Below are 26,932 nucleotides of genomic sequence, written 5' to 3'. Positions count from 1 at the left end.
AGACATTGTTAATGTTGTATATGACTATTGTAGTTGGAAACGGCTGATTAGTTTATGGATTATCTACATAGGCGTACACTGGCCCATTTATCAGTAGCCATCACTCTTGTGTTCCAATGGCACGTTGTGTTAGCTAATTATTTTCACAGATCAGCGCAAACTGGCCCTAACCAGAATAGAAAGAGTGGGAGGCCCCGGTGCACAACTGAGCAAGAGGACAAGTACATTAGTGTCTAGTTTGAGAAACCGATACCTCACAAGTCCTCAACTGGCAGCTTCATTAAATAGTATCCACAAAGCACCAGTCTCAATGTCAACAGTGAAGAGGTGACTCCGGGATGCTGGCCTTCAAGAATATATACAAGAATAGACAAAGTTCTTTGTTTCCGGCCATTTTGGTCCTGTAATCGAACCCACAAATGCTGATGCTCCAGATACTCAACTAGTATAAAGAAGGCCAGTTTTATTGCTTCTTTAATCAGAACAACAGTTTTCAGCTGTGCTAACATAATTGCAAAAAGGGTTTTATAATGATCAGTTAGGCGGCAGGTAGCCTAGTGGTTAGAGTGTTGGACTAGTAACTGAAATGTTGCAAGATTGAATCCCTGAGCCGACAAGGTACAAATCTGTTGTTCTGCCCCTGAACAAGGCAGTTAACCCACTATTCCTAGGCTGTCATTGAAATTAAGAATTTGTTCTTAACTAACTTGCCTAGTTAAAGGAAAAATAAAATAAAAAGTTAGCCTTTTAAAATGATAAACTTTGATTAGTTAACACAACGTGCCATTGGAACACAGGAGGGATGGTTGCTGATAATGGGCCTCTGTACGCCTATGTAGAAATTCCATGAAATCGGCTGTTTCCAGCTAGAATAGTAATTTACAACATTAACAATGTCTACACTGTATTTCTGATCAATTTGATGTTATTTTAATGGACGAAAAATGTATTTTCTTTCAAAAACAGTGAAATGTCTAAGTGACTCAACTTTTGAATGGTAGTGTGTATGTATATTTTATATATACAGTACCAGTCAAAAGTTTGGACACACCTACTGATTCAAGGGTTTTTCTTTATTTTTCTATTTTCTACATTGTAGAATAATAATAGTGAAGACATCAAAACTATGAAATAAAACATATGGAATCATGTAATAACCAAAAAATTGTTAAACAAATGAAAATATATTTTAGATTCTTCAAAGTAGCTACCCTTTTGACTGGTACTGTGTGTGTGTGTGTGTGTGTGTGTGTGTGTGTGTGTGTGTGTGTGTGTGTGTGTGTGTGTGTGTGTGTGTGTGTGTGTGTGTGTGTGTGTGTGTGTGTGTGTGTGTGTGTGTATACATATCTATCTATATATATCACTGCTCCAAAAAATAAAGGGAACACTTAAACAACACATCCTAGATCTGAATGAAAGAAATAATCTTATTAAATACTTTTTTCTTTACATAGTTGAATGTGCTGACAACAAAATCACACAAAAATAATCAATGGAAATCCAATTTATCAACCCATGGAGGTCTGGATTTGGAGTCACACTCAAAATTAAAGTGGAAAACCACACTACAGGCTGATCCAACTTTGATGTAATGTCCTTAAAACAAGTCAAAATGAGGCTCAGTAGTGTGTGTGGCCTCCACGTGCCTGTATGACCTCCCTACAACGCCTGGGCATGCTCCTGATGAGGTGGCGGATGGTCTCCTGAGGGACGAAAGCATCCGCCAACTCCTGGACAGTCTGTGGTGCAACGTGGCGTTGGTGGATGGAGCGAAACATGATGTCCCAGATGTGCTCAATTGGATTCAGGTCTGGGGAACGGGCGGGCCAGTCCATAGCATCAATGCCTTCCTCTTGCAGGAACTGCTGACACACTCCAGCCACATGAGGTCTAGCATTGTCTTGCATTAGGAGGAACCCAGGGCCAACCGCACCAGCATATGGTCTCACAAGGGGTCTGAGGATCTAATCTCGGTACCTAATGGCAGTCAGGCTACCTCTGGCGAGCACATGGAGGGCTGTGCGGCCCCCCCAAAGAAATGCCACCCCACACCATGACTGACCCACCGCCAAACCGGCGTGCTGGAGGATGTTGCAGGCAGCAGAACGTTCTCCACGGCGTCGCCAGACTCTGTCACGTCAGTCACGTGCTCAGTGTGAACCTGCTTTCATCTGTGAAGAGCACAGGTCGCCAATGGCGAATTTGCCAATCTTGGTGTTCTCTGGCAAATGCCAAACGTCCTGCACGGTGTTGGGCTGTAAGCACAACCCCCACCTGTGGACGTCGGGCCCTCATACCACCCTCATGGAGTCTGTTTCTGACCGTTTGAGCAGACACATGCAGATTTGTGGCCTGCTGGAGGTCATTTTGCAGGGCTCTGGCAGTGCTTCTCCTGCTCCTCCTTGCACAAAGACGGAGGTAGCGGTCCAGCTGCTGGGTTGTTGCCCTCCTACGGCCTCCTCCATGTCTCCTGATGTACTGGCTTGTCTCCTGGTAGCGCCTCCATGCTCTGGACACTACGCTGACAGACACAGCAAACCTTCTTGCCACAGCTTGCACTGATGTGCCATCCTGGATGAGCTGCACTACCTGAGCCACTTGTGTGGGTTGTAGACTCCGTCTCATGCTACCACTAGAGTGAAAGCACCGCCAGCATTCAAAAATGACCAAAACATCAGCCAGGAAGCATAGGAACTGAGAAGTGGTCTATGGTCCCCACCTGCAGAACCACTCCTTTATTGGGGGTGTCTTGCTAATTGCCTATAATTTCCACGCGTTGTCTATTCCATTTGCACAACAGCATGTGAAATTTATTGTCAATCAGTGTTGCTTCCTAAGTGGACAGTTTGATTGACTTGGAGTTACATTGTGTTTAAGTGTTCCCTTTATTTTTTTGAGCAGTGTATATATATCACACACGCGCGTGTGTGTGTGTGTGTGTGTGTGTGTGTGTGTGTGTGTGTGTGTGTGTGTGTGTGTGTGTGTGTGTGTGTGTGTGTGTGTGTGTGTGTGTATTCATACATACATACATACATACATACATACATACATACATACATACATACATACATACAGTACCAGTTATAGAGGATTGGAAATGATGCAGACAAATACATTGATGGAAGCCACGATCTATCTGCAATATTAAAGCTGATCTCCCCCTAATTATACATTTTTCTTAATAAGAAAAAGTGTGATCCGGTATGTTTTGAGAGTAGCTTGGTTGGAGTAGGCGTGGAGTGGGAAGGATTGTCTGTCTTTTAGTAAACACTGTCTGGATCCTTTCTAGTCATTCGACCAGAGAGAGGAGAAAAAAGGAGAGAGATAAAAGAAGAGGAGAGACGGCCCCTCTAATATTCCCCTCCGAGCATACAGCTGATAGCATCTGGCACAGGCGAGCTCTCGAGGGAGCACAGTAATGTGTTCCATCAGCGTTTACTACTGAACAAATTAACTAAGACAAGCACCGCTGCCTGAGCCAGCAAAATTCTTTCATTAGCAAAATTATGAAGCCATTATGGAGTACAATTTGGTCCTTTATTCAAGCGCTGCTGCTGGATGAGAAAGGTGGCAGGGCCCGATGCAGGCAGACGGCAAAATGTCTGAGAGGACCGATGCTATGGAGCCTAGGGGTGTTGGCGAGGTTGGTCACGCCCCCCACATTGATGGGATAGTCAGCATTTGTGATGCTGAATTAAAGGGATAATCCACTGCCAGAAATAAAAATCATGAAACTCCTGTCAATTTGGTGAAAGCCTATGTTCTATTGGTGGACCCCATGATTTTACTTCTAAGTGATCTGCCTGTGAAAATCAGGAAATTGTGTAGGAACGCACGTCATAGCTATATAATTCTCATCACGGGGGGATTACACACTAGCACATAACTCTTTTATAACAATTACCTGCACTCCAGATCAGCAAATCAGCCAATAGATGATATGGCCATACTTGTTTAGAACACATCCATCCATTTATATCGGCATGACAAAGTATAGATTGCTCTTAGATGTGTACCATGTATTCACCTCCGTTTCTCCTTCAAGTATCATGTCTCAATCCGCCACGTCTGTAGGAAACAGAGATATTACAGAAAGGAGGAGATAGGAATCCCATTGGGCAATGAATGGAGAAACATCCCACCCAACTGACTGTCGACCAATCGCATTCACGTTGTCATGCGTTTGATGACCTAATAGTCATCCAATGCGATTCTAATTACCTCTGTGGGAAAGCAACGTAACGCTGCTCTCGCTCTAGGCAGAGACGCCATTTATAGCTCAGTGGCAGAGACGAACTGCAAGTTGAACTTGTGAGAGACTCCTAAGTTGATTGTGCAGTTTGTATAGGAGATATTACAGCTAGCTAGCTACTTCACAATACTTCATATTGACTTTGGTATTATTGTGTAGCAATGCTTTCTAGCTAGTTACCTAGCCAGCCAACCAGCCCAGGGAGAGAGAGAACATTGCATTGTGGGTTTTGTAGTAGACTTGAGCTGCAACAGATTTCCCAAAACAGTTTTCACATGATTCTACCAATCTTGCTGTTACGACAAAATGAAACATTTGTTCACAAAAAATATTGTCCATATTAGAGTTATTTAACACTGTTAATAATAGGAATTAGTGGTTTGGGGTGGATTATCTCTTTAAGTAGTTTAAGCAGTGGTCTTGAACGTGTGTGTGTGTGTGTGTGTGTTAATGTATTTGCGCTAGCCTTCTTTTTTTAAATATTTTTTTTTCTTACTTTTACCCCTTTTTCTCCCCAATTTCGTAGTATCCAATTGGTAGTTACAGTCTTGTCTCTTCGCTGCAACTTCCGTACAGACTTGGGAGAGGCGAAGGTCGAGAGCCGTGCGTCCTCCAAAACAACCCAACCCAGCCACACTGCTTCTTGACACAATGCCCACTTAACCCGGAAGCCAGCCGCATCAATGTGTCGGAGGAAACACCGTGCACCTGGTGACCGTGTCAACGTGCACTGCGCCCAGCCCCCCACAGGAGTCGCTAGTATGCGATGGAACAAGGGCATCCCTGCTGAACAAACCCTCCCCTAACCCGGACGACGCTGGGCCAATTGTGTGCCACCCCATGGGTCTCCCGGTCGTGGCCGGCTGTGCTGGCCTTCTCATTAGCATGTGCCCATAGCTGCTACAATGACATACAGTAGAGACGTTGGGCAGAATATGGGCTAGGCAATTTTCATACACTTCTTAGATTATAAAAAGAGTTTATAGCCTGAACAAAAAATGCCTGTGTCTATACACCAAGGCCTGCTAATATCATATAGCCTGTACACATTCACTTTGCTGCTTTTAATAGATTTAGCTACCCTGTGTGTTGAAGGATTTGCCTCCCTATATTTGTGGGTGTGTGCAGGCTGGGGTTGGTCTGACTATGAATTCCTGTTGATAAAAACCTAATTACTCACCCCACCCTGTTCCCCTGGACGGGCTCAGAGGGGTCCCAGAGACGCGGTGGCGCATTAAAACTGGTTGGGAAGCCTGGCTCTAATCAATTTGAAGTGATTAGCCAAATCGTTTGCATAATGGGCTTAACGGCAGCATCTGCTAATCAGTCTCAAGACCCTTAACTTGACAGAAGCTTTTTGGGGAACGAGGCGTTCCTCCTTTCCACTTCTCCGAACCCCCCTCCTCCTTCCGCCCCTCGTTTCTCCATTCCTCTCTAGTCTAGATCCAGCTGGAGAGGTGAAGAGGGAATACAGTTGCTGAGAGCTGCTGTACAGCTAGCCAATGCATTAGCAGGGTTGGGTAGGTTACTTCCTAAATGTAATCCGTTGTTACATCCTTTTTTTGACTTATATAGTAACTACGGAGACTTAAAGGGTTCAATCAAAAGTGTGCGATTTTAAGTATGTGTTCATTAGTTTTTTTTAAGCCCCACTATTATTCCATAGGCTGGGATCTGCACTACGCGGCTGTCCACTGGATTCAAAAACAATGATTGATAGGCAGGTTAAACTTCTTGAATTCAACCATTATTGGGTTCAAATACACATTTAGATTTGTGAACAGCCATCCACAATAACCACAATCCGTAAGGCGCAAATAGCTTAACGAGAGAGCAGCAGTGTGATTCACATCAATGATCTATGTAGATATCAATAATAAGTGATATCCGTATCACTGTAGACTACAACCACTGCTGTCATCCTTACCTCCAAGTGTTTATTCAAGTTGGATAATCTTTGGATGCAGACAGCAGTCACACCATTGGAAGACATAGCTTGGACTGTAGCCTACAAAAGCCTATTCCTGCTCTTTTCCCGTGATCCATCAAACCCATTTGGTGTGTCATCATAGTGGTCTCTGACTTGTGGTCAGACCCATTCACGTGGAACAAACTTAAACCTTTTTTCAATGCTGATTTGAATGTCATTGAGAAAACAGAAGTTTTTCGCAAACATCCTTTCTGAATTTAAAAGTAATCCTTGACGTAATCATCTAGGTTTTCAAAAGCATCTGTAATCCGATTACAATATTTTTGCTGGTAACTGATTACAATTACCGTTTTTGGTGATCCCTTACATGTAACGGATTACATGTAATCTGTTACTCCAACTCTGTGCGTTAGCTCCTAGGACTAGCTAACTCGATATATATTCTTTGAACTTCTCTTCTGCTCACCTCTGCTCAGTACCCCTGTGGCGAACCTTGGTTGCTGTAGCCTTTCTGTCATATGGGCCCCCTGCCGCTAGCGGCCAGAGGCAGCGGAGTGGAGGTGCAGCCCACCAAACCTTTTACCCTGACCTGGGAACAGTTCCCCCAACACCCACCCCACAAAGCTGGAATTAGCATACCCGCCGCGGGCCACAACGTGTGTGGCAGAGGTGGCGCCACAGGAGTTGGGGGCAAAGGTTGACGTCCCGTTGCTATGCAGCAACACCCCTATGACTGGTGAGCAGGCGATGCATCAATTGATGTCACTGCTTTAATGGACTTTCTTGAAATATGACGCGCACACACACCACACAAAAGCCCTTTTTTAAGACGCTAACTTTTTACCAAATCATTTTAGGCTTGAAGCCCAAGTAGTAAGTGAAACAGCTGTTACAGTACTTGCTGTGGCCCTTCTTCGACAATTCATCCCTACTAGACTAGAGGAGGATCTGAGTGCAGATAAAAGGGGGGCGAGAGACGGAGAGAGCTGTGCTCTAGCCAGTCTGCTGTGTGTACTGTATGCTCTAGTCCCCCCCCCCCAGACGTGGTGGTGGTGGCTGTGTGGAGTAAAGTGGGGGCAGCAGTCTGGCTCGCTCAGTTCCAGCCTAATTAACTTGATTTGTTCCCTGCATCTGGCTTCCAGATGTCAGCCTCGACTGTCTCTCTCTCTTTTTCTCGCTCTCGCGCTCTGCCTCTCGTGCGCTGCCACTCGCGCTCTGCCTCTCACTCTCTGCTTCTCTGCCTCTTTCTCTCAGAGACATCTCACACACACACACACACACACACACACACACACAAAGCCTCATCAAAGGCCCACCTGAGACTGCTTGTCAGTCACTTCACACATCCAAATCCAATGGGGAAATATGTCTTCGTCTGATACTAACTATAGATTCTCGTGGCTTACATTCTGAGAGTATAGGCGTTATAGGTTCAGCTGTATCAGTGTGGATATTCTAAGGGTAGTAGCCTGGCTTGTCCATGCTGATCTAGAGTCTGTGTTTATATTCTCCTGGCACCTCTGTCCCAATATTGATAATCTGGGATCTGCCCTATGACATTTACATGCTTAGCGACCATAAAGGCTGGAGCCTGTGAGAAAAGCTCTTTCGTCCCATACGTTTTTTTTCTTTCTCTCTCGAACAGAGATTTGTATAAGCTGCACAAATGCTGCTGGGATCCAAGTGGTTCTATGGCTTTTTTCACACTTCTGTCTGCAGAAGATGTGCTGAGAGAGGGTGTGTGTGTGTGTGTGTGTGTGTGTGTGTGTGTGTGTGTGTGTGTGTGTGTGTGTGTGTGTACACAGTACAGTATGTGTGTCCAACTCTGTGGCTGTGTTTTGTTTTTTTCCATAGGGGGGTGTGTGATGCCAGACATTGAGTAGTCATGGTGCCTGTGCTAGTGGTCTCTGTCTGTCCGGTCTGTCTGGTCTGTCCGGTCTGTCCGTCTCAGGAGATGAATCCTCCTTTGAGGTTGACTAAGACCAGTCTTTCTCTTCTCTCTCATGCTCCCAGTTTGGCACTAGTGGTGCCAGACTGCAGGGGGTCAAAGGGAGAGGAAAAGAGAGAGTTAAATGTAAATGGCGGTCATCCCCCACAGAGCCCTGTGTAATCATTCTGTCCGTTCTCCTCCCCCCTCTTGGTCCCACAGAGAGAACTGGATGCCACCGCCACAGCCCTGGCCAACAGACAAGATGAGAGCGAGCAGTCTAGGAAAAAGCTCATCGACCAAAGCCGTGAGTTCAAGAAAAACACACCAGAGGTGAGTATCTGCTCTGCTTCTGCCTGCCCGTCTTTCACACACACACACACACACACACACACACACACACACACACACACACACACACACACACACACACACGGACACGTCTGTGTTGGCGTAACGGACATGCAGCATCATAGCTGGACGTATGTATGTATGTATGTATGTATGTATGTATGTATGTATGTATGTATGTATGTATGTATGTATGTATGTATGTATGTGTCTGTATACCCAGTCATCAATGCCTCTATTGTCATCCGATGGGCCGCACCACCCGTCCTGGTGAGGGGGGGTTGGGGGTGGGGTTAGTCGGGGAAATGATGCCCATTCAAGCGGAGGAGACAATGTCCTCTCATTGTTCACAGGCCCTCCCCCCGGCTATTCTTTCAGCTGGTTCCACTGGCATTTCGTGTCATCGTGGGCTGTGTTTATTTACCTTTTGGACACAGTGTCCTTTTGATTGGCTGAACTCCTCATTTGTTCCTCATTGGGATTCCACTTCCCATGCTTTCCAATTAGCCCATCCTTACATTAGCCCATGCTAGCATAGTTTATTAAAGCACCATTCATTACATGGCATTACTTAGGTTACTCTGTGCCCCCTCTTGTAAACTCCTACTCTATTCAGGTTTGTCAGTACAATCTGAAACCCTCTGGGCATCCCATCAAAAGATGACCGTGGTAGTCAGTAGTCCCCATCCACCCCCTCAAACTGAACTCTATTACTCCACTACGACCACCTTTTAGGGAATATGCTTGTCGCATGGTTGGTCAAGGCTGTTCTGGCCAGTTTCGACCGGCCCCACTGCTTTTCTGTGAAGTCATGTCCTGAATTGGTAAAAACTAGCCATGCGTGTGAGATGTTTTAAGGAGTGAGCGGATCTTTATTTACAGGAAACTCTGTTGTGGATCTGATTAAGCTGCCAGGGTTTAGGTATGTTGGCAAGGCCTCGGCAACGATGGCACAACGTCCAATAGAGGCTTCAATTAACGATATGTCAACATATTTCACCACAAGATAAACAGTGGCGCTTTTGAACCCCGTCTTTGATGACGACACTGTGATTCTAAAAATAGCAACTGAATTGGAGGCCCACAGTTGTAGATTATAAAACAGATGTTTTGATATTTTTTTTCAAATATTATTTTAACCAAAGAAATATACAAGAAGACTCGTATCCCTTCTACCCTTGGCTCCCTCAACTGTTCCCATTGAGGAGTGACCACAATTTAGCCTGTTCTCCTCTGCCTCGTCTGTGATTCAACCCTCCTACCACCACTGCCATTGTTTTTGCAGGTTGCCATTTTCTTATGCTCCTAAAATGCATCGTAGCGATGACATAAGCCCTCTATTCAGACAGAAAATGGGCCAATTTTGCGCCGCAGAGTTCCTCAGGGGGGTGGATTAGTTTTCCCCCGAAATCTTGTAAACACCAGGAATGCGTGACACTCCAGCTGTGTGGAGTGGTGCGGTCATTGTGTCCACCCGCCCGCCTAGACTCGCCTCGGCATCATGTGATGTGACCCTTTTGTGTGGCTCCTCCGTCACCATGGCTCTCTACTCAAACAAAGCTGAGAGAGAGCAAGAGAGGGAGAAGAGAGCACAGAATGCAGAGGGGAGGGGGAGAATAGAGGAGTGAGGTGACAGCGGGAAAGAGGAGAGCACAGGATAGAGCATGCAAAATAGAAAGCGAACGAGAAGAACAAACAGACTGCAGGTGGGAGGACCGACGAGTGGATATTACCAGGCACTTCAGCTTCATTTACTACTGTAGTTGATACAGAAATTTATCCGTTCAAACAGTATTGAATTTAAAATGGATAACAAAAAATACTCATCAGATATACTGGATGTACTATTTCACCTGCGTACAGTCTGACTACGGCTTGGCGTTTTACAACTGGACACACCTGAGTCAGCTTGTCCTCAGGATCCATTCATCTGTTTGGTAGCGTTACAGTAGTCCTCTCTGCCGGCCAGGTTACTGTCATTTCATTGGTTCCGTTCTGCCCTTGAGCAAGGCACTTAACCCCCAACAACAACTGCTTCCCGGGCACCGATGACGTGGACATTAAGGCAGCCCCCCGCGCCTCTGATTCAGAGGGGTTGGGTTAAATGTGGAAGACACATTTTGGTTGAATGCATTGTTGTACAACTGACTAGGTATCCCCCTTTCTCAGAGCAGTGCCGCCCTTCCCTGTCTGGTCCCTCCTAAACACACACACAAGCGCATGCGTGCACACATGGGCAAAAAACTTGTGTACAGACACACACACACACACACACACACACACACACACACACACACACACACACACACACACACACAGAGCAGCGCACCAATGCTATGTGCTGTGTCAGCAACATCCGTGCCATGCCTCATTCTGGGCCTTGATGACCCATGGTGCACTGGCACACAGAGGCAGACCTACTGCACAGCAGACAGACACAGAGGTCAGGAATGGTGTGACTTTGAAAGCTTGAGGACAACACCTCCACAGGACAGAGGGAGAGGAGAGGATAGGAGAGGGGGGTGGACTGAGAACCAGCTTCCATTTGGCTCATTTAAATCCCTCCTATGCATGAAAGTCAGCACGTCATTCAGAGATGTTTATTCAATACCTCAGCACTACACCCCCACGTTGTTGTTGTAGAATATTGGGAATAAACGTACCAGTTGAAAGGAATGGTAAATGGCAGAATCCTTTTACAATAACCTATTGGATAAGTTGTGTGTTTTGATTCAGTATAAGTCTGTTTGTATGTATGACGTCCCATTGGCAGGTGGTTTCTCTGGTGACTAGAGGCAGTCCGTCTGCAGCAGACAGATTCAGGGTACACTGTAAGTGTTTGGTACAATCATTGGCTCACTGCCCCAATGGCCCCTTTCTTAGTCAGAGGAGTATGCCCCCAAAGTCATAAACTGCTAAGTCTACTAAGAAAAAGACTTTCAACATAATGGTCAAGTTTATGGAACTCCTTGGTTTGAGTTCGTAATAAATTATGTTGAAAATGTCCATTGAACCTCAAAGGAATGATGGATCACTTTGTAGAATTGGGCCTTGAATAGGAGATGACACTGATGTGAGTAGAAATTACTGGTGACATAACTTACAGATCGTCTCTTTCATTAAGAGTGACATTGTGTCAGTTCTGTTAGTCTATCCTCCCTCAGATATGGCTTGAGAATTTTATTTGGGGACTTCAGATGAACCCGGAGTTATTCTGACTGCTCAGAGAAGGCCGTTAGCCAGCCTCGATGAATAATCTCCTGAAATGAAGTCAAGAACAGATATAAGGATACAGTGCGACAGCAAACACTATTGATATATTTGTTCAGCTGATGCAGTGCTCTACCAAACAAATATAGTCTTGTCCAGGGAAGAGCTGGGATAAGAATGTCAAGGGCATTGTGCTCCTCTCCCCGGCAAGCTCTGTCTTTGATTACGGCAGCCATTACTGCTGCCCCCACTCCCCTCTTTCTTCCCTCCTTTTTTTTTTGTCAGAAAATTCCTCCAGAGTTACCACTCCCAATGAGTGTTGATGAATAAATGGACAATAAAAACCTGTTTTGTCTCCGGCTCCAATAAATCAGGCTTCTTTTCCATTTAAACTGTCCAGGGCTACAATTTATGTTTGAGCTTAATAACCCGTTACTAAATTAATCGTGCTGGGGTTTTGGCTGGGAGGCTGTGTTCTCTGGGATTCTGTGAACTCCGTAAGAGAGAAAAAATAGAAAAAAAAGAACCGATCTGGTTGCCAAAATGGGCCCAGAACCCAAGGTACAAAACATCAAGGGGTTCCGGCAGAGGGGTGGAAATTTCATCCCTCTGTCGCTTGGAGCTGGAAAGCTACCTTAATTACTGAGCTGTTCAGAGGGGGCTCAGGGTTGCTAACTCACTGTAGTGTTTCATCTCGTCACTCTGAGAAGGGGAGTTTTGGCCACCCTCTCAAAGTGCTTAGTGTCTCTTCCTTCTCTGCACTCCTGGTGAAGATATTTTTGGGTTGTTTGGTTCACCTCCATTTTGGCTCAGAGTGCAGACTTGGCTAGTGGTGCTTGTGACTTCTCTCTCACAAACCGTTTTCTGTCTGAAGGCGGTAAAATAAGGTATTGATTACTTCAGATTTTTGTTACAGATTCCGCCCGATATAACTTCTAAAGGAGTTGTCTGCAATTGAAAATAGGGAGATTTCTACACCTCATTATACAGTGCATTCGGGAAGGATTCAGGCCCCTTGACTTATTCCACATTTTGTTTCGTTACAGCCTTATTCTAAAATTTGATTAAATAGTTTTTCAGTCTACACACAATACCACATAATGACGAAGCAAAAACATTTTTTTAAACATTTTTGCACATTTATGTAAGTATTCAGACCCTTTACTCAGTACTTTGTTGAAGCACCTTTGACAGCGACTACAGCCTCGAGTCTTCTTGGGTATGACAATACAAGCTTGGCACACCTGTATTTGAGTTTCTCCAATTCTCTGCAGATCCTCTCAAGCTCTGTCAGGTTGAATGGGGAGTGTCGCTGCACAGCTATTTTCAGGTCTCTCCAGAGATGTTAGACTGGGTTCAAGTCTGGGCTCTGGTTGGGCCACTCAAGGACATTCAGAGACTTGTCCCGAAACCACTCCTGCGTTGTCTTGGCTGTGTGCTTACAGTCGTTGTCCAGTTGGAAGGTAAACCTTCACCCCAGTCTGAGGCCCTGAGCGTTCATCTTTCCCTCGATCCTGACTAGTCTCCCAGTCCCTTCTGCTGAAAAACATTGTCACAGCATGATGCTGCCACCACCATGCTTCACCGTAGGGATGGTGCCAGGTTTCCTCCAGATGTGACACTTGGCATTCAGGCCAAAGAGTTCAATCTTGGTTTTAATATTATTTCTCATGGTCTGAGAGTCCTTTAGGTGCCTTTTGGCAAGCTCCAAGTGGGCTGTCATGTGCCTTTTACTGAGGAGTGGCTTCTGTCTGGCCACTCTACCATAAAGGTCTGATTGGTGGAGTGCTGCAGAGATGGTTGTTCTTCTGGAAGCTGCTCCCATCTTCACCTCCCTGACCAATGCCCTTCTCCCCCAATTGCTCAGATTGACCTGGCGACCAGCTCTAGGGAGAGTCTTAGTGGTTCCAAACTCCTTCCATTTAAGAATGATGGAGGCCACTGTGTTCTTGGGGACCTTCAACGCTGCAGACATTTTTTGGTACCCTTCCCCTGATCTGTCTCTCGACACAATCCTGTCTTGGAGCTCTACGGACAATTCTTTCGACCTGATTGCTTGGTTTTTGCTCTGACGTGCACTGTCAACTGTTGACCTTATAGACAGGTGTGTGCCTTTCCAAATCATGTACAATCAATCAAATTTACCACAGGTGGACTCCAATGAAGTTGTAGAAACATCTCAATGATGATAAATGGAAACAGGATGCACCTAAGCTCAATTTCAAGTGTCATAGCAAAGGGTCTGAATACTTATGTAAATAAGGTATTTGTTTTTGATTTTTAATACATTTGCAAATATTTCGAATAACCTGTTTTCGCTTTGTCATTATGGGCTATTGTGTGTAGATTGACGAGGAAAACAATTAATTTAATCAATTTTACAATAAGGCTATAACTTAACAAAATGTGGAAAAGGGGAGGTCTGAATACTTTCCGAATGCTATGTAGACTGTTCTTTAATGCATGAGCGTTCCCGGTCCTTTATTTTGGTGGAATGATAAGATGTAACAGGTAATTTAATGAAGAAGGGGATTTCTAGCGGCGTTATCACTGTTTGACCTCACGGCTGTACAGTGTTGCAATTTGTCTATGTCTGATAGAGGCCTGATATGTCCAATTCCCCCCCCCCCTTAAAGAGATATGTCCGTCCTATTTTTGAAATGTTGATGCTTTATTGGATACAGAGACAGTGGGAAAGATAAAGGAGAGAGAGTGTGCTGAAAAATGAGTGGGCCGGATTCGAATCCATGCTGCAGCGGTGTATGTGCTCCGGAGGCAGCGGTTAGACTCCTAGACGACCCTAGGCCACACGTTCTTTCTCTCTGCTGGAAGGTGCATTTGTTTTCCAACAATTCAATTACAGGGCCTGTTTCTTCTCCTGTTCAATAGGCTTTGTTGCCATCAGAGAGAAATGGACTAAACTCAGGGACACGCTTTGTGGATAAGACACAAGGGCTTTCAGTAGATTAAATCATTCCAGACATGTCTGTGTGGAAGAGGTTCACCTGATTCTGACAGAGTTCAGGAGTTTTCACTGCCCTTTCAAAGTTTGTCAGATAATATTTGAGTTTGATATTTGCCTCGTGATATAGGACGCCCTTCTGAGTAAGAGTCTAACCGTATGGCATCACCAGAATTGTGGGAAGACTTCATAAGTGCTTTTGTCAGGTTGACCTACTGTTTTTCATGTGAGTGTTGGTAGCTAAGAGGTAACCGCTGGAGAGAGTGAGGACTGAGCTGAGTGTCTGACCTGAAATAGAGAGAGAGAGGACTTCATATAATTACTGTCATCTGTTTGTTTTGTATCCTGAAATAGAAACAGGTTTCAATAGCGCACTCTAACCGACCGGGGACGTATGTTTTGAAGCCAAAATGTATGGAATAGGACTTGTGCAGACCATATTCAAGAACCCCAGAAATGAATGTTAATCACAGGTCTACCTCAAATAGTTTTGTTGAAGATTTTCCGTCCTCACAGTAGTCAGATATAAAGCACATCAGGATGAATGCCGTCGTCTGCGTGTGCATACTGTATGTAATTACACTGAGTATACAAAGCATTAAGGACACCTACTCTTTCCATGACATAGACTGACCAGGTGAAAGCTATGATCCCTTATTGATGTCCCTTGTTAAATCCACTTCAATCAGTGTAGATTAAGAGGAGGATACAGGTTAAATAATTATTTTTAAGCCTTGAGAGAATTGAAACATGGGTTGTGTGTGTGTGCCATTCAGAGGGTGAATGGGCAAGACAAACAATATAAGTGCCTTTTGAACGTGGTATGGTAGTAGGTGCCATGTCAAGAACTGCAACGCTGCTGGGGTTTTCACACTCAGTTTCCCGTGTGGATCAAGAATGGTCCGCCACCCAAAGGACATCCAGACAACTTGACACAACTGTGGGAGGCATTGGAGTCAACATGGGCCAGCGTCCCTGTGGAATACTTTCAACACTTTTTGTAGTGTCAATGCCCTGGCGAATTGAGGCTGTTCTGAGGACAAAAGGGGGGGAAGCAACTTTAATGTTTGTTATATTCAGTGTATCTCTGCCATCAAGCTTCCCTCAGTGGTGCCCCATGAATACGCCCACGTATGCAAGTGATCCTTATCCCTCTCTGGCTGTGGCTGTGTTGAAACAGGCTTTGGACTGTGATTTGCCCGTATGTGAACAGTTTGGGCCAGGAGTGTGAAAGAGGCTTTATGTGATAAACTGCCCTGAAATGGTTGTCTGAGCCGCTTCCACAGTAAAACTATTTAAATAAAGCCATATTCATCCCCCGCCTGTCGAGCTCACATATTTCCAGTTCAGTAATGTATTAGAAGCATTGATAGCAGGCCACGTTTTGTGAAAAATATTTGTCAGTGAATTTCACCACATGTAAATACCTCCACCAGCCTAAGTTGGCCTTTTGATAGGAACTCCATTCCGAGCATTTAATCGTAGCCAAACCCCATGCGTACTAAAAGGGTGTTTACAAACCGTGTGAAAAATATGACTCCTCTGCTCAACAACATGGACACCACAAAATAGCACTGTAGCCATTTGTGGAAACACTGCAGGAAGCAGACATGTCTGTTTTTAGATTGGTGTTTTATATTGATCTGAAATCAGAGTTGACTAAACACGGGGCCTCGGATCAGGTTTAAGGCACCATATTGTGGTACTGTACCTGACAAAAGGACATATGTACATGATCCAATCAATGGGAAAATCAATCAGGGCGGCTGGGAGCAGCATTACTGTGTATAGGACTATTTTTGCTCAGTCTGGTGGCCCCTGTGTTTGTTTGGTCCCTGAGCTTGGCGGCCATTGGGGTGTCTTCTCCAGTTGCAGTCGCGCGGGCCTCCACCCAACCAGGCTTTCATCACCCTGTGACTGCGAGCCTGCCTGCCAGTCGGCCCCGTCTGCCTGCCTGAGTGCGCTGTGCAGTGCCGGGGGATTTCTGAGGCTGCCATGGCCTATCAGAGGGAGCAGCAAAGTGAGCGTTCCTGACAAAGTGAATATAGTAATTAGGGCTGATCCGTTGGCACAGCGCCCAACCCCTGGCTGACTGGCGTCTCACACAGTTAATTATAGCCCTCCTCTTTAACACGACGCAGGGATATTTACCAGCCAGACAGCCAGCCAATGAACCAATGAGAGATGAGAGAAAACCTCAGCCGCCGACGCCTCCTGTTCGCCTCTTTGCCTTCAAACCCTGGCTATTGATTTCAGAGGCGGGCCTGGTAATCCAGCCTGACTGGGGAATTTTGTGGGAGGATGGAAGGAGGACAGGAGGGAGAGGTCTGTCTGACTGACTCTCCCAGTCTCCCACACACAGCGTGGCAGGGGGACATCTCCTGGATGAGTGCTACCCAGAGTACTGTACTCTGTAGGGCAGCAGTCTGTCTGACGCATAGAGTCTGCATCTCAACTATGCTAAATGAATGGGCCGAGTGGGTGAGCGAACGCTAACTGCGTAATACAGAGACCTATACATAAATTAGGAGAATATTATGTCTGTGCGAGTGCTTGTGTGGCTGAGGGTCGTTTGTATGTGTGAGGGGTTCATCAGAGAGCCATGGCGTCAGTGACATACACCAGCACACCAGAGAGTGACCCCACTTTCTGACCCCTGCCCAACATCAGGGGCCTCCTACACCCTTCCTACACACAGCTGTAAATCTGAATTCCAGCTTCGCTCACAGACCCCAAAAGGAATGGAAAGGGTTCCGATAATATAGTTAATCCCTATGGAACTTCCCCACACACAGACTCTCCGTTTACCGTCTTTAAGCCCCCAATCATTAGTTATTACCCTGAGCACTGTGCTCACTGAATACAGTTTACTTTTTGTCTTGAATGTCACTTACTGTAACAATATACCCAAATTAATTTCACTATGTCACAATGCATTGAAAGGTTATGCAAAATGATCTAATCTCAGTTGATTGATTCTGTGCAGACGAGTCATACTGTATTTCCCATAGACCGATGATGGGAAGCTGCTCTTAACAGAGCTTAGGGCTCTGACGATTATGGAGTTTGCCATAACGATTAGGCCTAATTCTCATGCAAATGACTAGGGTTATTGTCATAGTTGTCATTTTTGTTGAAAAAAATGTTTTGAGCTTGTAATGCATCTTTGAAAATTAGCTACAGCATACCTATAGTGCCTTCAAAAAGTATTCACACCCTTTTGACTTTTCCAAATGTTGTTGTGTTACAGCCTGCATTTTAAATTGATTCAATTTAGATTTGGTGTAACTGGCCTACACACAATACCCCATCATTTCAAAGTGTAATTATGTTTTTAATTTGTTTTACAAATTACTAAATTAAAAGCTGAAATGTTTTGAGTTAATAAGTATTCAACCCCTTTGTTGTGGCAAGCCTAAATAAGTCCAGGAGTAAAAGAATATGCTTAAAAAGTCACATAAGTTGCATAGATTCACTCTGTGTGCAATAATAGTGTTTAACATGATTTTTGAATGACGACTTCATCTCTATACCCCACACACATACAGTACCAGTCAAAAGTTTGGACACATCTACTCATTCAAGGGTTTATTTTTTACTATTTTCTACATTGTAGAATAATAGTGAAGACATCAAAACTATGAAATAACACATATGGAATCATATAGTAACCAAAAAACTGTTAAATGAAAATATATTTGATATTTTTATACTTGTTGGCTGCTTCTCCAGCTCATCCCAAACCATCTCAATTGCATTGAAGTCGGGTGATTGTGGAGGCCAGCTCATCTGATGCAGCACTCCATCACTCTCCTTCTTGATCAAATAACCCTTACACAGCCTGGAGGTGTGTTGGGTCATTGTCCTGTTGAAAAACAAATGATACTCCTACTAAGGGCAAACCAGATGGGATGGCGTATCGCTGCAGAATGCTGTGGTAGCCATGCTGGTTAAGTGTGCCTTGAATTCTAAATAAATCACTGACAGTGTCATCAGCAGAGCACCTGCAACACCATCACCCCCCCACCATCATCCGTTCACCTACTCTGCATCTCACAAATATATGGCGGTTGGAACCAAAAACCTCAAATTCGGGCTCACCAGACCAAAGGACAGATATCCACCGGTCTAATGTCCATTGCTTGTGTTTCTTGGCCCAAGCAAGTCGCTTCTTATTATTGGTGTCCTTTAGTAGTGGTTTCTATGCAGCAATTCGACTATGAAGGACTAATTCACACAGTCTCCTCTGAACAGTTGATGTTGAGATGTGTCTGTTACTTGAACTCTGAAGCATTTATTTGGGCTGCAATTTCTGAGGTTGGCAAATCTAATGAACGTATCCTCTGCAGCAGAGGTAACTCTGGGTCTTCCTTTCCTGTGGCGGTCCTCATGAGAGCCAGTTCCATCATAGCTCTTGATGGTTTTTGCAACTGCACTTGAAGAAACTTTCAAAGTTCTTTACATTTTCCAGATTGACTTATATTCATGTCTTTAAAGTAATGATGGACTGTCGTTTCTCTTTGCATATTTTTAGCTGTTCTTGCCATAATATGGACTTGGTCTTTTACCAAATAGGGCTATCTTCTATATACCACCCCTACCTTGTCCCAACACAACTGATTGGCTCAAACGCATTAAGAATGAAAGAAATTCCACAAATTAACTTTTACCAAGGCACACCTGTTAATTGAAATGCATTCCAGTTGACTACCTCATGAAGCTGGTTGAGGGAATGCAAAGAGTGTGCAAAACTGTCATCAAGGCAAAGGGTGGCTACTTTGAAGAATCTCATAAAATATATTTTGATTTGTTTAACACTTTTTGGGGGGGAGGTTACTACATGATTCACTGTGTTATTTCATAGTTTAGATGTCTTCACTATTATTCTATAATGTAGAAAATAGTAAAAAAATAAATAAAGAATACCCCTTGAGTTTACAGGCTAACCAGACACCTTGGTATTTGTAGTTATCCACATATTCTAAGTCAGAACCGTCCAGAGTAGTGATACTGGACGGGCAGGCAGGTGCGGGCAGCGATCGGTTGAAGAGCATGCATTTAGTTTTACTTGCATTTAAGAGCAGTTGGAGGCCACAGAAGGAGAGTTGTATGGCATTGAAGCTCATCTGGAAGTTAGTTAGTTAACCTCTTTGGGCTAGGGGGCGGTATTTTGACGTCCGAATGAAAAGCATGCCCAAAGTACACTGCCTGCTACTCAGGCCCAGAAGCTAGGATATGCATATAATTGGTCGATTTGGATAGAAAACACTCTAAAGTTTCTAAAACTTTTAAAATAATTTCTGAGAGTATAACAGAACTGAAATGGCAGGCGAAAGCCCGAGGACAAACCATCCCCCCAAAATTTATTTTTCAATGGCTGGCACTTTTATAATAGGGCAAAATTGTGCCCGATTGCAGTTCCTAGGGCTTCCACTAGATGTCAACAGTCTTTAGAAAGAGTTTCAGGCTGGTTTTTGGAAAAATGAGCCAGAAATTGTAGTTTTTCTAGGTGGCTCCCACTTTGGCTGTAGTGTTTCCAAGCGCGTGAATTAGAGGGCATTCTTTGGTATTTTTCTCCGGTAAAGACAATAATGATTCTCCGTCTTAAATTTGATCGTTTATTTGTGTATTAGGGTACCTATTGTTTGATTATAAACGTTGATTGACTTGTTTGGATAAGTTTATTGGTAACGTTTGGGATTCATTTTGTATGCATTTTTTAAGGAGGGAAACCGAGTGGATTATTGACTGAAGCGCGCCAGCTTCAGTCAATAAAGAAGGACATTATCGAACAAAAGGACCATTTGTAATATAACTGGGACCTTTTGGAGTGCCAACAGAAGAAGATCTTCAAAGGTAAGGCATATATTATATTGCTACTTCTGACTTTCATGTCGCAACTCCCTGGTTGAAAATGATTTGTTATGCATTTGTGAGCTGGGCGCTGTCCTCAGTTAATCGCATGGTTTGCTTTCGCCGTAAAGCCTTTTTGAAATCTGACACGGCGGCTGCATTAACAAGTTAAGCTTTATTTTGATGTATTGCACTTGTGATTTCATGAAAGTTTAATATTTATAGTAATTTAATTTGAATTTGGCGCTCTGCAATTTCACCGGAAATTAGCGTCCCACTAATCCACAAGAAGTTAAGTGTCCAAAGAAGAGCCAGAGGTATACAGAATGGTGTCGTCTGCATAGAGGTGGATCATAGAATCACCAGCAGCGAGAGCGACATTGTTGATGTATTCAGAGAATAGAGTCGGCCCGAGAATTGAACCCTGTGGCACCCCCATAGAGACTGTCTGAGGTCCAGACAACAGGCCCTCCGATTTGACATACTGAACTCTATCGGAGAAGTAGTTGGTGAACCAGGCGAGGCAGTCATTTGAGAAACCAAGGCTGTTGAGTCTGCCAATAAGAATGTTGTGATTGACAGTCAAAAGCCTTAGCCAGGTCGATGCACCTCAGCGTGGCTGAGGTGCACCCATGACCAGCTTTGAAACCAGATTGCATAGCGGAGAAGGTACGGTGAGATTCGAAATGGTCGGTAATCTGTTTGTTAACTTGGCTTTCAAAGACCTTAGAAAGGCAGGGTGGAATATATATAGGTCTGTAGCAGTTTGGGTCTTGTGTGTCTCCCCCTTTGAAGAGGAGGATGATCGCGGCAGCTTTCCAATCTTTGGGAATCTCAGACGATACGAAAGAGAGGTTGAACAGGCTAGTAATAGGGGTTGCAACAATTTCGGCAGATAATTTTAGAAAGAGAGGGTCCAGATTGTCTAGCCCGGCTGATTTGTATGGGTCCAGATTTTGCAGCTCTTTCATAACATCAGCTATCTGGATTTGGGTGAAGGAGAAGTGGGGGAGGTTTGGGCGAGTTGCTGTGGGGAGCACAGGGCTGTTGACCAGGGTAGGGTTAGCCAGGTGGAAAGCATGGCCAGCCGTAGAAAAATACTTATTGAAATTCTCAATTATTGTGGATTTATCGGTGGTAACAGTGTTTCCTAGCCTTAGTGCAGTAGGCAGCTGGGAGGAGGTGCTCTTATTCTCCATGGACTATAGTGTCCCATAACTGTTTTGAGTTTGTGATACAGGATGCAATATTTCTGCTTGAAAAAGCTAGCCTTAGCTTTCCTAACTTTCCTAACTAATCAATCATCTGTAAGGTCCGTCAGTCGAGCAGTGAATTTCCAGCAGATTCAACCACAAAACCAGGCAGGTTTTACAATGCCTCGCAAAGAAGGGCACCTATTGGTAGATGGGTAAAAATAAAAAAGCAAACATTGAATATCCCTTTGAGCATGGTGAAGTTATTAATGACTCTTTGGATGGTGCATCAATACACCCAGTCACTACAATAATACAGGTGTCCTTCCTAATTCAGTTGCCGGAAAGGGAAAGGGGGATACCTAGTGCCTTCGACTGAGATGTCTTCCTCATGAAGGAAACCGCTCAGAGATTTCACCACGTTACCAATGTTGACTTTAAAACAGTTACAGAGTTTAATTGCTGTGATTGGAGAAAACGGAGGATGGATGTAGTTGCAAAATGACAGTGTGAAAAGAAGGAAGCTTGTACAATAAGACAGTAAAGTAAAACTGTAAAAAATGTGGAAAAGAAATTAACTTTACATCTTGAATACAAAGCATTATCTTTGGGGCAAATCCAACACTGCATCACTGAGTACCACTGAGTATATTTTCATGCATGATGGTGGCTGCATCATGTTATGGGTATGCTTGTCATCTCCAAGGACAATAGTTTTTTTTTAGGATAAAAATAAATGTAATAGAGCTAAGTACAGGCAACATCCTAGAGGAAACCCTGGGAAAGTCTGCTTTCCAACAGAAACTGGAAGACATTATCCTTTCAGTTTCAGCAGGACAATAACTTAAAACACAAGGCCAAATATACACTGGAGTTGCTTACCTAGATGATATTGAATGTTTCTGAGTGGTCTAGTTATTTTTTATATATTTTTTATTTAAATTGGCTTGAAAATCTATGGCAAGACTGGAAAATGTCTTTCTAGCAATGAAAAAATAAAAAGTGCAAATATTGTACAATCCAGGTGTGCAAAGCTCTTAGACTTTCGCTGCCAAAGGTGATTCTAACGTGTATTGACTCAGGTGTGTGAATACTTCTATAAACGATAGTTTTGCAAATTAAATATTGAAATCTGTCTTAAAATAATTTAATCCATTTTGAATTCTACATGTAACGGATCAAAATGTGCAATTAGTCATGAGGTATGAATACTTTCTGAAGGCACTGTAATACAATCTAGCACAGCTTTGAATACAACACAGCTTTGGTGACACCCCAGTCTCAAAAAATGTATTACTACATCTACTTGAAAATAAAGTTTACCCCCTCCCTAAAATGAATATATTAAGACGATTATAATTGTAAATTATACTATTATTGTGCCAGCCCTAGCAGTGATGGGTTTAGAGCCCTTTGCCCCCAGGGGTGTGGAGCACAGAGCCAGCTGGGGGAGTCAGTGAGTCGCAGGTCAGTCTGGTGTTTCCCACAGCATTCCCTTCATCTGTCTATCAGGTGCGGCCATTTTGGGCCTCGTGCACCAAGCGCATGCCTCAGTGTGCCTCCATACCTGATGGTGCTTCACAGCTGTAACGCTGAGCCTAAAAACCCTCTGGAGGGAAAAAAAAAACTGGTGGAACATGTGGACTGCTGATGCATTTTCCATCTCAAATGCCCCAACTCATGTATTTTTTTTTTCTCTCCCTCTCTTTTTTTTAAGCTCACTTGTTTAATGCACTGGTACATTGCATATCTGCCTAAAGGATTTGGTCCATCTGGTCAGCTAATGCTGGGGTTGATGGAAGAGTGGAACTGACAGGAGTTGAGCGTGTGCCATTTCCTCTTCCGCTGGGACTGTGTGATTGCTTTCCACAGACTCTCTGGGACAGAAAGAGGTGGGGTTCTTAGGACTGATGGGCATGGGGGCATCCCTCACTGCGGCTATGACAGCATTCAGTACCAGACACTGGATGGCAGCCCAGTCATCATGCCATTCTGCTGCAGGACAGGGCTAAATGAAGGTTCTCTCCATTTTGATCCCTAAGAAAGCACCCATTTTGGCTCCAAATCGCCTTGGTGGTATTGCCCATTGACATGTACTCTGAAGGCAGTCAATCAACAATAAGAGTAATCATTGTTAGACATGAGGCTGGTCTTCGAGTGCTCTTGTTACAAACTAAGGTGTAAGGCCTCTTATTCTAGCAGCTACAGGTACAAATGTGGCATTATTAGCATCTCAAATGTCATAATCTAGCTTCCATTCAACACATTTTGGTTTAATTGGTTTCCCTCGACATAAAACAGATTATTGTTGTTGTATTCCAATGACTTACTGGCTGTTTACACTTTACAAGCAGCACTCACCTAGCCATGCTAGCTTCACCCTCATGTGGGTGCTAACAAGCTAACTAGCAAGCAAGCAAGGTAGTGCTATGTATCAACAGCCATTGTCAGCCAATCCAGTAGGGGTTGGAAGCTATGGTGAGCTTCAATTTGTCACTCACATCGCGATATCGCGGAGGATTTGAATAAAGTAAAATTTTCCCCAACTTCACTCAACAGTACCTCCCCTGTCCACTCCACTTCTCTCACTTTCCTTCCTTTGAAAGTGAATGGCTTCAAATGTTTCACCGCGTGATACAGCTTATTAGTGTAAATGCAGAGTTACGAGTGCACAGCCCAGACACATGGCATTTCCCCCCATTCATATACAAGAAAGGTTGGTATTACCTGAAAACCTTGCTGTAACACTTGGTGCCCCTGCGTAAATAAAAAATGCACCCACTGACTGACAATAACACGGTGGCACCCACTTTAAATGAAAGCATCTCAGCACCACACTAGATGCTAGCTGGCCCTCTGGTCTACACTGACCGATGGGGGTGACGAGGGAGCTTTGAATCCAAATGAAGAGGAGGGGGCCAGAGTACTCTCCAGATCAGGCGATTAGAGTAGGAATTGGATACGGTCCCGCTAGGCTCTGGCTAGCCCCCCAGTACGGAGGAATGATTACATAGTGACTGGGATTAGGCCTCTCCCTCTGGAATTCAGCTGCACTCCTCGGCCCCCCCTCTAACCAGCATGCCGAGGGGGCCTGGCCATCCGTCTTCCTGTGTCTCCCCTCCTCATTCCAGCAGATAAGATTCCACTAATGCAGCTGGGTCCTGGTCAGTATGGGATGAAGCAGCTCATAATATTCTGAAGCACACACACATACACGCCTGTATGCACACACGCAGTTTGCACCCGTATACACGCCTGTATGCGCACACACGCAGTTTGCACCCATATACACGCGCACAATTGCTGTCGTCAATATTTGCTTTTGTGATCAAATTTGACCGTTAGTTTTGAGGCGAGATTTGTTTGTTTTTCCTTGAGAGCCATGTTTTTGTGTGTCTGCATGTGTATGTTGTTCATTGGATGTTTTACCTTGAATGAATGTGTAGGCCTACAGCTGTTTGTTGCAGATTTTAATATTAAGCTGGCAACAATTCACATATACATGGAGTGTACACAACATTAGGAACACCTGTTCTTTCCATGAGACTGACCAGGTGAATCCAGGTGAAAGCTATGATCCCTTACTGATGTCACTTGTTAAATCCACTTCAATCAGTGTAGATGAAGGGGAGGAGACAGGTTAAATAAGGTTTTTTAATCATTGAGACAACTGAGACATGGATTGTGTATGTGTGCCATTGAGGGTGAATGGGCAAGACAAAATATTGAAGTGCATTACATTTTTAACAGGATATGGTAGTAGGTGCCAGGCACACCGGTTTGAGTGTGTCAAGAACTACAACACTTTTCACTCTGAACAGTTTCCTGTGTGTATCAAGAATGGTCCACCACCCAAAGGACATCCAGCCAACTTATGACATCAGTGGGAAGCCTTGGAGTCAACATGGGCTAGTATCCTTGTGGAACGCTTGACACCTTGTAGAGTCCATGCCCTGACGAATTGAGGCTGTTCTGAGGGCAAAAGAGGGTGCAACTCAATATTAGGATGATGTTCTTAATGTTTTATACACTTAGTGTCTACATGGCACCCAATACATTTATCCATATTTGTGGGTGTGAAAAAGAAGGCACAATTCAAAACCCCTTGAGAGTCTGAGACTCTTTTTCCAAATATGCCATTTTACGTTAATCCAAGGCTATAATGAATAGTTTGTTTGTTTTGTGTTTGTTTATGACTATGCATGTCTAATAGTGTCTGTCTCATTTGAACGTCTGCTTGTGTATGTGTGTTGCAAAGTCTGGGTCTTGTGTGTGTGCGCATGTGTGTACAGGCGCCCCCCCTCCACTCTGCGCGTCATCTCCCTCTGTGGGTGGTCGAGGAGTGGGAGCCCGGAGATCTGGTTTCAAGGCGGGCTGGAGGGAGGCTGGCTTCTGTCACTCAGAGGAGGCCCAGAGCTCTGTCATGGTCGCCCCCCCTCTACACACACGCACTACAGACCCACAAACTACACACCCCCTGTGTTACTGCTGCGCTCCCCCAGCCCAGGTTTTATATTTACACAGGCTCCTCTTACAGCCAGTCAACAGTGTGCTTGCCTTTCCTGTGCCTTTCATCACCAGTCCCCCCCCCGGCCCTCACTGGCCCCCATATGTCCCCACTCACTGACAACGACAGCCAGCCCCCCTCTTTGTCTGTGTGTTTCGCTATCCTTTTTATTTTTCGTTCTGTTTTTGTTCTCTCTCTTTCTCACACAACAGCAGCTCCCCTTTCTCTTTCTGTCTATTCCTTTCTCTTTCCTCAATCTGTCTGTATCGCTCTTTTATCTTCTTCTCCTCCATGCTCCAGTCAGTCACTCAGCGGTTAGCATTAGGTGTACAGGTGTAGTCTGGCCCTAATGCCCCCCACCCTGGTGTTACAGGGAGCTGCTGCGATTGCAGTGTACCCACTAAACCCATGTCTCATTTAAATACTTCCTTTTAAGGCCCAGTGCTATCAAAAAGTAATTTTCTGTTTTTTTATATATATTTCCACACTGAGATTGGAATAATAGTGGTAAATTATGATACCTTTTTAGTGTAAGAGCTGTTTGAAAAGACCGCCTGAAATTTCAGCCTGTTTTGGTGGAATGGAGTTTTGGCCTGTCTGGTGACATCAACAGGCTGTAAATCAGTGAAAGGCCCAGTGCAGTCAAAAATCCGATTTTCTGTGTTTTATATACATTTCCACACTGAGATTGGAATAATACTGGGAATTGGGAAAATGATAATGTTTAAAGTTTTATTAGTCTTGTGT

General features: G+C 44.4%; 1 protein-coding gene across 7 annotated transcripts in view; it reads left to right on the top strand.

The window, feature by feature from the left end:
- The window catches only part of LOC106568027 (homeobox protein cut-like 1), a 238,969-nt gene that overhangs the window by 70,727 nt on the left and 141,310 nt on the right, over positions 1-26,932 (top strand). For all 7 annotated transcript variants that reach the window (XM_014138033.2, XM_014138031.2, XM_014138032.2 and 4 more), the window contains exon 2: positions 8,332-8,442. In XM_014138033.2, coding sequence (XP_013993508.2) covers positions 8,332-8,442 — 111 coding nt within the window. The remainder of the gene's footprint in view (positions 1-8,331; positions 8,443-26,932) is intronic.

The sequence above is a fragment of the Salmo salar genome, chromosome ssa13 (genome assembly GCF_905237065.1).
Source record: "Salmo salar chromosome ssa13, Ssal_v3.1, whole genome shotgun sequence".
NCBI classification, from domain to species: Eukaryota; Metazoa; Chordata; class Actinopteri; order Salmoniformes; family Salmonidae; genus Salmo; species Salmo salar.
Note: the sequence above shows the minus strand (reverse complement) of the source record. Positions and strands in the feature narration are given on the sequence as shown.